Source organism: Macrotis lagotis, chromosome 1, assembly GCF_037893015.1.
Source record: "Macrotis lagotis isolate mMagLag1 chromosome 1, bilby.v1.9.chrom.fasta, whole genome shotgun sequence".
Classification (NCBI taxonomy): Eukaryota; Metazoa; Chordata; class Mammalia; order Peramelemorphia; family Peramelidae; genus Macrotis; species Macrotis lagotis.
The window spans coordinates 840,803,073-840,816,931 of record NC_133658.1 but is presented as its reverse complement, the minus strand read 5'-3'; the positions used below and the strand labels follow the sequence as shown (position 1 = coordinate 840,816,931).

The following is a 13,859-nucleotide window of genomic DNA, read 5'->3' as shown; positions in this document are numbered from 1 at the left end:
ATACTATAATCTGGGCAAGGATTATTCTTCATCAAATAATGTTTTCCCTATATGGTTTATGTTATCAAACAATTTTGAGTTGTTACAGATCTCTTTTGGGGGCACTACAGTTTTTTCAGTACTTGATAACTAAAAAGTCATCCTCAAATAGGAATATCTATCAGCTTTCATCATTGGTAGAAAATGTGTTTTTTTTTTCAATTTAAAACTTATTGGATCTCACTCTTGTGGAGCAAACATATCTTTATGCTTTATTTAAGTAAAGCTTTAGGTAATATTTTTCTTTTTTAAATTTGTTTCCCATGTTAAAAAACCTTTTGAAAGACAACTTTTAAAACAGTATTTAGCTCCACATTTAATGCTGTTCTTGTTTTTATAATTAAGAAACAAATTGATTAAGATCTTGTATTCAACATAATATTCAGTAAAATTTGCAATGGTAAATATGTGATATTATGTAATATACCTTGAAAAATCATGCTTGTTGTTTTCAAATTCCCTTATCAATTTTTTTTTGGATACAAGTATACATGGTGCTCATGATTATAGGGACAGAAAAGGAAGCACAATATTAATGGCTGCTAATTTTCTCTTTGTTGTGTTTTCCGGAGAATTTGCAAATATGACAATAATATAAATAGTCATTGTTGTAAAAGTTGGAATGGTTATGAAAAGGTACATTAATTCACTATTAGAGGAAATTGGATTGATAGCAATCATTATGACAGAAAACTTAGATAAGCAATATGCTTATTGCTACATACTTTTTTTTAACCAAGGAATCCCACTGCTAGGTGTATGTATCCCAGAGGGTCAATGATAAAAAAGAAATCACCTATATGAACTTTATATAGACTCTATACTTTACTATTTCCATTATAGCAAATCATTAAGAAGGAAAAGGAGTTGCCCATAGATTGGGAATGTTTAAACTAATTATGAATGAATGTAAAATAACTACATATTTGGTTAATGTATTGGCTAAGTTTTTAAACTTTTTTAAAATAAATCATAATATTTTACTTTTCACAATTACATGTAAAATATTTTACCATTTTTAAAAATTCTGAGCTCCACATTATCTCCTTTTTTCCCCTACCTCCCCCTCTCCTGTGAAAAGATAAGCATTTTGATGTATGTTATACAAGTGTAGTCATACAAAACACATTTCCCTGTAGGTCATTCAGAAAAGGGAAAAAAAACAAGAAAAATAAAGAAAAAATATCTTTGATCTGCATTCAAGTTCTATTAGTTCTTTCTCTAGAGAATGGCAGCACCTTTTGTTTTAAGCCCCAGGACATTTTCATTGATCAATGTATTGTTCAGAATAGATAAGATATTCATGGAATATTGCTTTTACAGTGAACAATGTTCACCTGATTTTGTTCATTTGAACAGGTACATCTTTCAATATTTTATTTTGTTTTATTTTTTCTGAGAGAATCCTGCATATTGTTTCCTATAAAATGACAGTATTTTATCACAATCTTATACAAGAACTTATTCAGACATTCCCAGTTGATGGAAAACCCTCAATTTTCAATGCTTAAACACTACTAAAAGTACTAGTAGGAATATATATGTGTATAATATATATATATTTCATTTTCTATAAATATATGTATATATTTATATATATTTCATTTCTTTGTTTTTAAATCTCTTTGGGATACAGACCTAGTAGTACTATTACTTGGTCAAGGATATGCACATTGAATTGTCCTTTGTGTATATAGTTCTTAGTTGCTCTCTAGAATCAATGAATCAATAGTATCTTCAACAGTAGTACATTAGTGCTAATAAAATTATTAAAAGAACTAAGTGTTTTAATTTTCTCATATCTCCCTTCCAACATTTGCCATTTCCTTCTTTTAGTCCATCAGATTTAGAACATTTTTCTGTTACTATATAGTTTTCATCACTTTGAAACCTGTCTATGACGATTTATGAATTAAGGAAATTTCACCTCTTATTTCTCTATACTTGATTCAGTTTCCTTTTCATTTGAGAACCTCAATATAAATCCTTTTGGAAAATTATTTGAACAAAAGTGTTTTCTCCATTCTATTTCCCCACTTATCTATCTTTCTCTCTCCTTTTACCCTGTTCATTCTTAAAATGCTTCTGATTTTTATCACACCAAAACTGCCCTCCCCTCTATTAGCTATAACTCCTTCCCTTTGCCCTTCCCTTCCTACTTTCCTGTGTAATAAAATACATTTCTTTTTAGGCCTCTTTCTTTGTTCCCCCATTCTGTCTTCCCCTTATACCTTTTCCCAGGACATGCTTCTTTCTCCTACTTTAATTTTATGTTTTTGGATAAGCATACAATTACATTCCATTCACACCTCTGCTTTCTATGTATACTCCATCTAACTGCCTTAATAATGGAAAAGATCTTAGCAGTTATAAGTATCATTTCCTCATGCAGCAATATAAATACTTTAACATTATCAAACATCTTATAATGTCTCTTTCCTGTTTACCTTTTTATGCTTCTCTTACAGCTTGTATTTGAGTCATATTTTTTATTCAATATTTACTTTCCTCGGGAATGCTTCAAAATCCAATATTTCATTGAATATTCATTTTTTCCCAGAAAGATTATACTCAGTTTTATGTACAATGAATTATCATTTGTAATCCTAGCTCTTTTGTCCTCCTGAGTTTCAAATTCTAAGTCCTTTGATCCTTTAATGTAGAGAAGCTGCTAAATTTCATGTTATCCTGTATTATCCACAAATTTGTGTTATTGTGTAGGAAAATGTTCCTTGATAATTTCTTGAAAGATGATATCTAGGTTCTTTTGTTTGAAAATAACTTCCAGATAACCCAGTAATTCTTAAATTATCTCACCTATTTTCCCTGGCAGTTGTTTTTTCCAGTGAGATAGTTAACATTATCTTATATTTTTTCAAAGCTGTTAATCTTGTTTGATTTCTTTTCTTGATGTCTCATAAAGTCCTTGGCCTCCACATGCCCAATTGTAATGGTTTTTTTATGTTTTTGCAAGGTAAATGGGGTTAATTGGCTTGCCCAAAGCTATACAGCTAGGTAATTATTAACTGTCTGAGACCGGATTTGAACCCAGATACTCCTGACTCCAAGGCTGGTGCTTTATCCACTACACCACCTAGCCGCCCCCCAGTTCTAATGTTTAAGGAAATATTTTCAACAGTGAGCTTTTGTACTTCCATTTTATTTAGTCAAATCTGCTTTTTTAAGGAATTCTCCTCATTGGACCTTTTATCCTCTTTTGCCATTTGAACTATTCTGTTTTTTTAAGGTGTGATTTTCTTCAATATTTTGGGGTCTTCTTTTATCAAGCTGTTGACTTTTCTTCATGATTTTCTTTCATCACTCTCATTTCTTTTCCTAGTTTTTTCCTCTACCTCTCTTATTTGATTTTTAAAATTCTTTTTGAACTCTGCAATGGCCTGAGATAAATTCATATTTTACTTTGAGATTTTGCATAAAGAATTTTGATTTTTTTGTCTTCTTCTGAGAGGATATTTTGATCTTCCTTGTAACCATATTAACTTGCCATGGTCAGAGTGTTTTCTTTGTTTTCCTTATTGCTTGTTTATTTTTTTAACTTATTTCTGAACATTCAATGACCTGCTAAAGTGAGGTTTTTGTTTTCCAAGTAGAAAGGGAATTAGCCCAAGATTCAGGTTTTTTAGTGATGGCCTGCAAAGATAATTATTGAGATCTGAAGTTTTTGTTTATCCAAGATGGAATAATCTAAGGAGCAGCTCTCCTGTATTGTACACTTGCTTTTGAACAACCAAGATGTTTTGGATCCTGGACTTCTGAATAAGGTCCCTGCTTTCCTGTGGCTGTTGAGACCCAGATCTAAATATAGGCAATGTAACAGAGTCCAGTTCTTTGATGACAATAAATGAATCCCTGTAAACTTCTTCTGACTCCCCCTTCCTGTCTATAGGCTGAGAGATCTGGAAATCACCACTGCTGCTACTGATTCAGTCACTCTGAGGTCTGCTCCAGGTTTGCTGGGGCCTGGTAGGTGCTGATAGAGATTTTGTTGGACTGTGCACCTCTCTGATCCTGAGGCAGCTGACCTTTCCTGTTGACCTTCTAAGTTGGGTTGGGTTGGAAAATTGTTTCACTCCAGCCTTTTCTTGGTTTTGCCATTCTAATTTCTTTAGAATCATTATTTAAAGTTTTTGGAGAAGTTTGAGGGAGAAATCATGTGAGTCCATGCCTTTAATCCAACTCCTTGGCTCTACCTCTGAACTTTCTTTAAAAAATACTGGTTTTGATATTTTGCTAGTAGAGGAGAATATTAGGAAATATAGGTAACTTTAAAAGAAAAACATCAATAAAAATTTAAAAAACAATTTAACAATCCATTACTCCCCTATGTTATATGACAAAAATTACTCATAATTTTTCATAATATTTCTTTATAAAATTTAAAAGTAAATTCATATTTTAATGTTCTGTTTTTGGGTGCCAAATCTATCAACTTGGAAAGAAAGCATTTTTTATGCTAAGATATTTTAAAAGATTCCTCTGTTCATTTAAAATTATTGTTATGACAAATAATTTGCATCAATAAAATTCAATTTCTATATGAAATTATTATAGCTATTATCAATTCCCTCATATATTTGATATTTTATATTTCAAATAGCTTGTTTGAATAGGTTATAATGAATTTAATTTCTTTAAAAACAAGTTGTATTTTTTCTAATTTTTCTTTTCTTATCCAACTTCATACACATTTATTTTTTCCTTTTAATATACTGGTATTCTGCCTATATCCATGGTCAACTGATTTGGTCATAATTTCTTACATTGAGTGCCTCCTGATCCTTTTGTACCTTCTAAATGTAATTCATTTTCAAATGGAAAAAAAGAGAAAGTTACCTTAAGAAATGGTAGAAAAGTTAAATAATTCTATCTAGAGTATCATATATTTAAATCTTACTCTTAAATAAGCATAAATAAAAATATAGTAGTCCTTAAAAACTCATTGAATCCTTTAAAATACTTAAAATTATTTGAAAAGAAATGCCCTTAAATGGAAGGGCATTCTATAATCTATGTTTTAAAGCTTACCTCTGGGAATCCTGGTTGCTCAAACAATAACAAAAGACTGAGAGGTAAGAACGACTTCCAGACACCTTCAGATATCTGGCTAATAGCATCATATACCAAATATAGAACAAATATGTAGGGGAAAATAGTTTTACAAAACAAACTCATAAACTTAAATCTCAGGAAAAAAAAGCAAAAATAACAGACAGAAATTAGTGGACTGATAACCAAGTAAATTCTTATGTTCCAAATATAGCACTGGACTTCTAGGGTCAACTGATTCTTCCTATGAATGTTTTCTGTATGGCAAAGCGAATCTGTTTGGTTTTAAAGCTATAGACCAATGGATTCAGGACTGGGGTTAGAAACAGGAAAAGATTGGCCATAGTTACATGAAAGAGAGGTGAAGTGAATGTGCCAAATCTGTGAATTAGGGCCAGGATAATGAGTGGCACATAGAAGATAAAGACTGTGACTATGTGGGAGATACAAGTGTTGAGGGCTTTAAGGCGGCCCTCACTTGAAGCAATGTTCACAACTGTCTTCAGGATTAGGACATAGGAGACAACAATGAGCACAGAGTCAACACCAAAAGAACAAAGAACAAGGACCAGCCCATAGATTATGTTGATCCTGACAGGTCCACATGCCAGTTTCATGACATCAGGATGATAGCAATAACCATGGGAGAGTATGATGCCCTTACAGAAGGGTAGCCTTTTGAGCAGGATAGGCAAGGGTGCCATCAGTATCACACCCCTCAACACAGCCACTAGTCCCATGCCAATAATCCGAGGATGAGTAAGGATCATGGTATAGTGTAATGGATTTCGAATTGCCACAAAGCGATCAAATGACATAGCCAAGAGGATGGCAGACTCCATGGAAGAAAAGGTATGGATGAAAAACATCTGTGCCAGGCAACAGTGGAACTCTATCTCCTGGTGGTTGAGAATGAAGATATTGAGCACTGTGGGTAATGTGGATATAGACAGGCCAATGTCTGTAGCTGCCAGCATGGACAAGAAGATGTATTGAGGTTCATGAAGACTGGAAGAAGTCTTAATGATGAACAGAATGATACAATTCCCAAGGAGGGCAATCAAGTACATGATGCATAGAGGAATAGAGATCCAGATATGTGCTGCCTCCAAACCTGGGATGCCTGTCAGGAGGAAGAAAGGTGGCTGGTATGGGCTACTGTTCAAATTTAATGCATACTGACTCTTTTGTAGCTGAGTCATATACACTGACAAGCCATGGTCCTATAGGTGAGAAAAAAACATGGTAAATGAGTTAGAAGTTCTTTGTCTAACTACTCAGTGGAGAATACTAATCTCCAATGTCCTTTAAGTAAGATGACTAGGTGCCAAGAAATGTCTAAAACTTTTTCAAGGACAGGAAAAAAGAGCTAACAGTACTTAGGCATTAGGGTCTTTGTTTAGATTGAGAATTGTAAAACAGGAAGTAGACATTTTATGAACAAAAGCTTTAAAACAGCACAAAGGTGAAGAGATCAAGAGGTAAAATTGCCTTCAGAAATAAGCCAAGGAATGTTATTCCAAGTTTTACAGGAACTGAAAAGAATAATAATAACAGTATCTTAGTTACAAAAGACTCAAATATCACATAGTTCAACCTGTATCTATATAAGAAACTCTTTTACAGTATTTCTAAAAAGTGATAGAACAAGCTCTGTGTGGAGATCATTCAGTGATGGAGAACCTTTTGAGACAATTCATTCTGCTTTAAAAGTGTTCTAATTATTAGAATAATTTCTTGATATAAGAGTTTAAATCTGTTTATTATAGTTTAGGCCCATTATTCCTAATTCTGCTTCTTGAGAAATAAGTAGGAGAAAATCAAATCATTTCATAGATGTATAAAATATTTTGTGGAAAGAAAATGAATGATACAAAATAGTGTGATCTTTTTAGGTATAAAATACACAAATTTAAATGAGACATGGGGGCTATTACAAACAAATACAAAGGAATAATTAATAATTATGTTATAAAGTCTAGCATTATGGCAAATATAAAATATTCTCTCAAATACTTTAAGGATGTGGAGATCATGATTATGAAACTGTAGGGACAGAGAACTTAGGATCTTACTCCAGTGGAGGTAGAAAGTTTCTGGGATTTCCCCCTGTCCTCTCTCCAATATGGTGAATATGGCAATTCAAGTTCTCTACTTAAGAGGCTTTAGAGGGGAGGAGATATGGTGAGTTCATTTGGTTAACAAATATTATCTACTTTTTCAATATCTTGGTTGCTGCATTCAGAATGCATGTTTATAAACACACACACACACATGCATACATGCATACGTGGATACTTCCTGCCTCTGTTTATTCAGATAGAATATCACAGAAATGCCTGTTCTTCTGTTTTGATGTTCCAGTCCTCCCTCCTTTCTTCATCATCATCACCATATTATTTACATAATCATCCCTCTCATCATTACAAGCATTATTGATAAAATCATCCCCACCTACTTCATCATTATTAATATCAGGAAGAGTGCTAACATCACCATAAGTAAATAACTTCATTTTCTTCAACATAGTATAGGGTTTGTAGTGTTGTACTTAAATTCAAGAAGACCTGGATTCAAGTCATAACTTTGATATATATTAGATATTTAGCCTTGGGTATATCAATAAGCTTTCAGATCCCACATTTGCAAATAGTTAAAAAAAAATACCTCGCTTATCAGGTCATGGTAAGGCTCAAATTATATAAAGTATATTATAAGCATTAAAGTGCTATATAAAGGTTAATTATTTATCCTTGCCAAGACTCTGTGTATGCCAGATTATTTACAATAAAGGACAGGATTCCAAAGCTACCTAAGAATTCTAGTTCTCCTTTGCAGTTTCTCTTTGTTATAAATTTTTTAGGTTTTTGCAAGGCAAATGGGGTTAAGTGGCTTGCCCAAGGCCACACAGCTAGGTAATCATTAAGTGTCTGAGACCGGATTTGAACCCAGGTACTCCTGACTCCAGACCCATGCTTTATCCATTGCTCCCCATAGCCGCCCCCAGTCTTTGTTATATTTCATCAGAAACAGACTTCTCAAACAAATAAAAAATATTTAATATGCCCCTTATGTGTCATGTGTCTCTACCAGGCCATGAGATTTGCATCATAGCATAGAGATGTAACTTTGTACCTGTTTCCACTGTCTAAACTTGGTTCTTCTGATAAAGAAATATTTTTCTTTCTTAATATGATCCTCTTAGATCCCATATCTTCTTGATCTTCAATAGACAACCTTTATTCTTAATTTTCCCAAAAAATGTCTCTATCATTTTCTTTGTGATATTCTTCAAATACAGATCTCCATTCATATGTGCTTTTTGCCTCCATTCCAAGTTTACCTGTCATTGAAGCCTGATTTATATCTCTCTGTCTCTAAAAAAAATTTTCCTGACTATTATAAACCACAGTGACTGACACTTAAATAAGATTTAGCAAACACTATATTTCCTTGTGTGTTCTCCACTGATTTCATGTAGTTAGATTTTCTCTTCAAATAAAAGGGCCATGATTTCTTCTTTTGCCACTAGAATATCCTAAGAGGAATTAATTTGCAATATTCAGGAAATTTTACCAAACTAATGACTAAACTTACCTTGTAGCATAAGTAATTTTTGGGCTTGTTCAGATAAATAAATAATTTTTAAAAGCATATACCATGTGGAAATGAAGATGGATAGGAAAGCAGAATTCTTTTCTTACTCTGGTAATGTGCTTGTGCATGTAAGTGTTAATAGAAAGAATGGTGGGGGAAAAAGATTAACTTCATGAGTAAATATTAGATAGAATCCAGAAGAATAGGACAAAAGGAAAAAAATAGAAAAACATGAGTTGGACAAAGATTACTTAACCTGTCTTCCCTTCTTACTATGCTCTTCCACAGACTTCCACAGTCTCCAACAAAAGCCTCAGGTTCACGACCAACATCTTAAGAATCCCTCACTCTTTATGTTGCTCTTCTCTCTACTTCCTCTTATTCAGTCAATGCTCCTGTCTGTCTTACTCACCATGAAGTTTGTGTTCCTTCTGCTCAGGGGAGCTCAACTGTAGAACCTCCCTCTCCAACTTCACACTCTGCTCCTTGCACTGAAAGAGCCAGGACGTAGACTGAAGAAGCATAAGCAATGAATTTATGGCTATGGGAAATGGATGAGTCGGAGAGTGAGCTTTGAAGCAACTACCCAGGGGAACATTGGCTCCAAGATTTGCTCTTGGGAGAGCAGCAGTTGTCAAAGGGATAAAAGATAGCATTCAAACAACTCACTCCAACATCCATCTCATACTTCTAATAGTTGTTCTAATACACATTTTGGCATGAACCTATCATTGTCAAAGAATAACTGAAAATGAAAACAACTCGCATTTACATGAATTTTTCAGGTTAATTAAGCCTAATAGGAAGAGTTATCCCACATAAGTAAACAACCCTTTAATCACCAATCATTTTTATTTTGATCCTGTAATTTAGAAGTCTTCTTCAGTTATATTGACTATGCCCTGTTTTCTAATTCAGAAAACACCAAATGTTTTTTCTTGAATTATCTTTTCTTATTAAGCATTTTGTATTAATTTGTGATTTGACTATTGAAATTGGTGAGGTATGATGATATCTGTTTGTTTTCTTGGTTCCTCTAATCCCCATATACATGAAAAATTGACTATAAGAGAAAGCAACTAGATATCATCTAGTTCATTGTGAACTTGACCAAAAAAGAGATATCAAGTTGGTGATCAAAGAATCTAAGAATGGGAGAAAATTAATAATTATTTGTGTGTATGCATGTATGTATATGTATATATATATAAATTTAATGAACATGAATCTATATGTGAAGATGTGAATTTAAAATTTCAATCACTTTTGATGAGATTTTCCTAGATATATACATTTGCATACATATATGCATGTACATGTACATATATTTAAATATGCCTACAAAAGGAAAGGTAGATCTGTGAAGCAAAAGCTAGCTAAAAAAATAATTATAGAATTGGATTTTTATTTTGAAGCCTCAATATAAAAATAGAATAATGAGTTCTTGGGTAGAACTGGAATACATCTGGTAAATAATATATAATCTGTAGATAAGTATGTTTGTATACATACAGTATATATATGCATACACATATATAGGTATTGCAGAAATGGAAGCCTATATATATGAAATGCTAAAAAACCTGTCAAATAGAAAAAACATATTTGTTAGTTTTACTAAACTACAATCTTCTGTTTCCTTTTAATTTCTTGTTGCATGGGAACTTTGGTGGGGAGGGAAGTTATTTAATTATAATTGAATGTGATCACACACAAAACAAGAAACTTAAAAAATATAGAAATAAAAGTAATATGCTTCAAATTCATGTTTGAATCTAATGTTTATTTTGTATCTCAGAAACCATAGACAGCCATTGAAGACTCCTTTAACAAGAAAATAATTTGATGAAACCTGTTCATTTAGATGTATTTGATAGATGTGCATGGGTCTAGAGATAAGAGAAGAATGCTTGTACTAAGAGAGACTTATTATTTTGGCAGTTCAGTTAGGATGTAAAAAGACTGTAAAGTATGTAGGGGATAGATAGATTAGACACTGAATTTGAGGGAAGGTGCTATTATCATGCTGAATTTACAGATGAGAGAAACTGAGGGAAAGAAAGGTTAGGTGACTTGCCCAAAGTCAAAGAGCTACTCTGTGTCAGAGACTAGATTTGAACCCAGACTCGGGGGTGATGATATCCAGTACAATGGGAATTTATATAAATCACTCCAGAGAGGAAAAAAGGGTTAAGATTTGAAAATCACAATGGAAGTGCCACCAACAGTAGAGAAGTAATGGTGTAAAGAACTGAAGAGGCAGATAAAAGAGACAGACTCTTAGCTTGTTGTGCCTAGTCTTTTCCTTCTCCTTACTCAAAGTGTGAATTATTGTGAAAATTCAGAGGAAAGTACCTGAATTCTGGCTAAAGAAATCACTGAATCAAAGATGCTTCAACTCACCTCTGTTTCCTCTCTTTTATTTTATACCCATGAGCAATGAGTGGCAAGAATTTTTTTTGTTATTTAAAAAAATTCTTATTTATTATCTATATTTTAACAGTGCTTTGTCAAATAAAAATAAGGTGGTTAATTCCATAATTGTTCAGAGTTTTTAAGGAGTCCCCTGAACTCCTTGTCTTTTTGAGTTGCCAGAGTTTCCAAAACACTGGACCCAGAGCATGCAGAAAGACCTGAAATCCTGCAGATGACTTCTAAATTACAGGATCAAAATAGAAATGATTTGTGATTAAATGGTTGTTTACTTATGTGGGATAACTCTTCTCATTAGGCTTAATTAACCTGAACAATTCATGTAAATGTGAGTTATTTTCATTGTCAGTTATGTTTGAAGGACAAAGCTCCCCTCTGAATTTAGATAATTTGTTGTTGCACCTTAATCTGGACTCCCTTAATGTCCTTTGAAGGCAGGTGCCAGCCAGTCTGTGCCTGGTATAATTCTTGTGCACTGGGGAACTTTGTCACTAAATGGACCCTCATAGGTTATTAGTCAAGGGGATTCCAGGGACTTTTTTGTTATTTCCTTGGTCCTCCACTTTGCAAGGAATTTCTGAATCTTTCCAATCCTATGTGATGTCATTCCTGTTTTCCTCCTCCTTTTGTTACTTTGTCATAAATGTACAAGTTCTATACAAACTGTGAACCCTTTGATTTCCTAATGGCTGTTCATTTTTCTTGTAATACACCAGATCTTCATATAAATCTTGTGATATTGTGATTACTTATTGCCATTATGCATTTTTTCCTACAGAGTATGTGAGAAAGAAAAGGAAAAAAAAGAATAGTTTATTGCACACAATTAAGCTAGCCTGGAAATCACATTCATGACTTGGCAAGCAACATATTGCCTAGGAACTCAATATTTTATGAATTCTATTTGTAATCTGTATTATTTTTAAGGGGAAAATGATAAAAAAATTGGGGGGCAGAAGGAAAATGATATGAAGATGATCTATGTCAGAAAATGGAAAGGCAAGGAAATGTGAAACTAAGGAGTAAGGGAAAAAAACTGAATATGTGTGAATAAATAATCAGTATGCCTGGCTTTGTCTAAGAAAGATGAGATATATTCATTCCACAGTAAAAAACTTAATGTGATACAAAGAATAATTGTACATCTCCAGGGAAAAAATGTAAATAATCACAGTGGAGCTGATTGCATGTGTCCTTGCTGGGAGGCGGGGTTATCCACAAGGACATAAGCAACTACTATATGATGCATGCTAGACTAAGCACTCTAAAATATTATATCATTTGATCCTTACAAAAACCATGAGAGAGGTGCTGTTATTTTCTTCATTTTTAAAGTGGGAAAACTGAGGCACGAACAATGCCTAAGTGATTTGACCAAGGACACTAGTAAGCCTCTAAGACCAGACTGGAATTTTGGACTTTCTGACTCCAGTCCTAGCACTCTATTCACTGAACCCCCTGGCTGCCTCAATAGATTTCTAGCTGACATATGGTCTAGACAAAGAATGACTTATTATTTTGGCAGTTCAGTTAGGAAGTAAAAAGAGTCCCAACCAGGATTACAACAATATGATGGAAAGGTATGTAAGGGATCGATAGATTAGACATAGAATTTGAGGGAAGGTGCTGTGATTATCCTGAATTTAATGATGAGGGTCCTGAGGAAAAGAAAGTTTAAGTGAATTGCCTAAAGTCAAACAGCTCCTTTGTGTCAGAGATTGGATTTGCACTCAGACTGATATGCTCTGGTAATATTGGCAACCTGCAAAGACCCACGTTCTGCTTCTCTGAAGGCATTCGATTTAAATAGCCTGTCCACCACTATATGAGATATCTGCAAAGGGAATTTTCATGCTATTTCTCCAGTCTTTATGCAACAGATTTTCCTTAGACAAGATTGTGTATAGTCAGACTTACTTAGACAGATTTAAAATTCAGGCTCAGATAAAGAAAAATGGAATATAATTCAATAATGAGAATTGTGTAAATTTCTTTGTAGTTCAATCCTTATCCTGGGTCTGATCAAGTCTCGTTTTTTTAAAGGAATCCACACTGGCCATAAATTTTATTGCAATAAAAATGAATAAGCAAATCATTTAACTCTGGTCCATGTAGGGTTGAGTGCTTGATCCTTCCAACTGTCCTCACTGAAGACAGGAAGTCTGAGTGAGCACTTCCAGAGTTTATCAGTACAAATTTGTGGAGGAATCAATGGTAGGTTATAATTCCCACACAAAAAAAATCAAGAGGAAAATAAAAGGTCATGTTACTCTTTATCCATTGCAGACCATGATGAGATTTTCCCAAGTGGCCAGCTAATTTTAAAGTATTTGATCTCTTCCACAGTGATTTAACATTGCTATTTTAAATACTACACGAAGAAGCTTGGATCATTGCTAAGCCATTGAGGTGTTGCAATGGATAGAACACTGAGCCTGGAGTCAGGAAGATATGAGTTTAAATCCAATCTCATATAATTATTAATTAATTATGGTAGTTCCCCTATGCTTGCATCAGTTTTATCAAATGAGGAAATAATAAAAATAGATATTACATTAATCTCAAAGGGTTGTTGTGAAGATCAAAAGCAATATTAATTGCAAAAAAACAATGTTCAGGAGTCAAGAAGGTGGAATAAATAGTAAATCACTGTAACTCTCCCATTTTCATCAATAATCATAAAATAGAGCTCCCTAAATCCTAGAAAAGCAGAACTAGCAAAA

General features: G+C 33.4%; 1 protein-coding gene across 1 annotated transcript; it reads right to left on the bottom strand.

The window, feature by feature from the left end:
• Nucleotides 1-5,336: 5,336 nt before the first annotated feature.
• Nucleotides 5,337-6,308, bottom strand: LOC141489715 (olfactory receptor 51A4-like). Its single transcript, XM_074190192.1, has one exon. The coding sequence runs from the start codon at nucleotides 6,306-6,308 to the stop codon at nucleotides 5,337-5,339; it is 972 nt and encodes a 323-aa protein (XP_074046293.1).
• Between the last annotated feature and the right edge of the window lie 7,551 nt (nucleotides 6,309-13,859).

Bases quoted from the DNA above. Each gene is read 5' to 3' on its own strand.
- LOC141489715 (XM_074190192.1), bottom strand. From the start codon at position 6,308: ATGACTCAGCTACAAAAGAGTCAGTATGCATTAAATTTGAACAGTAGC.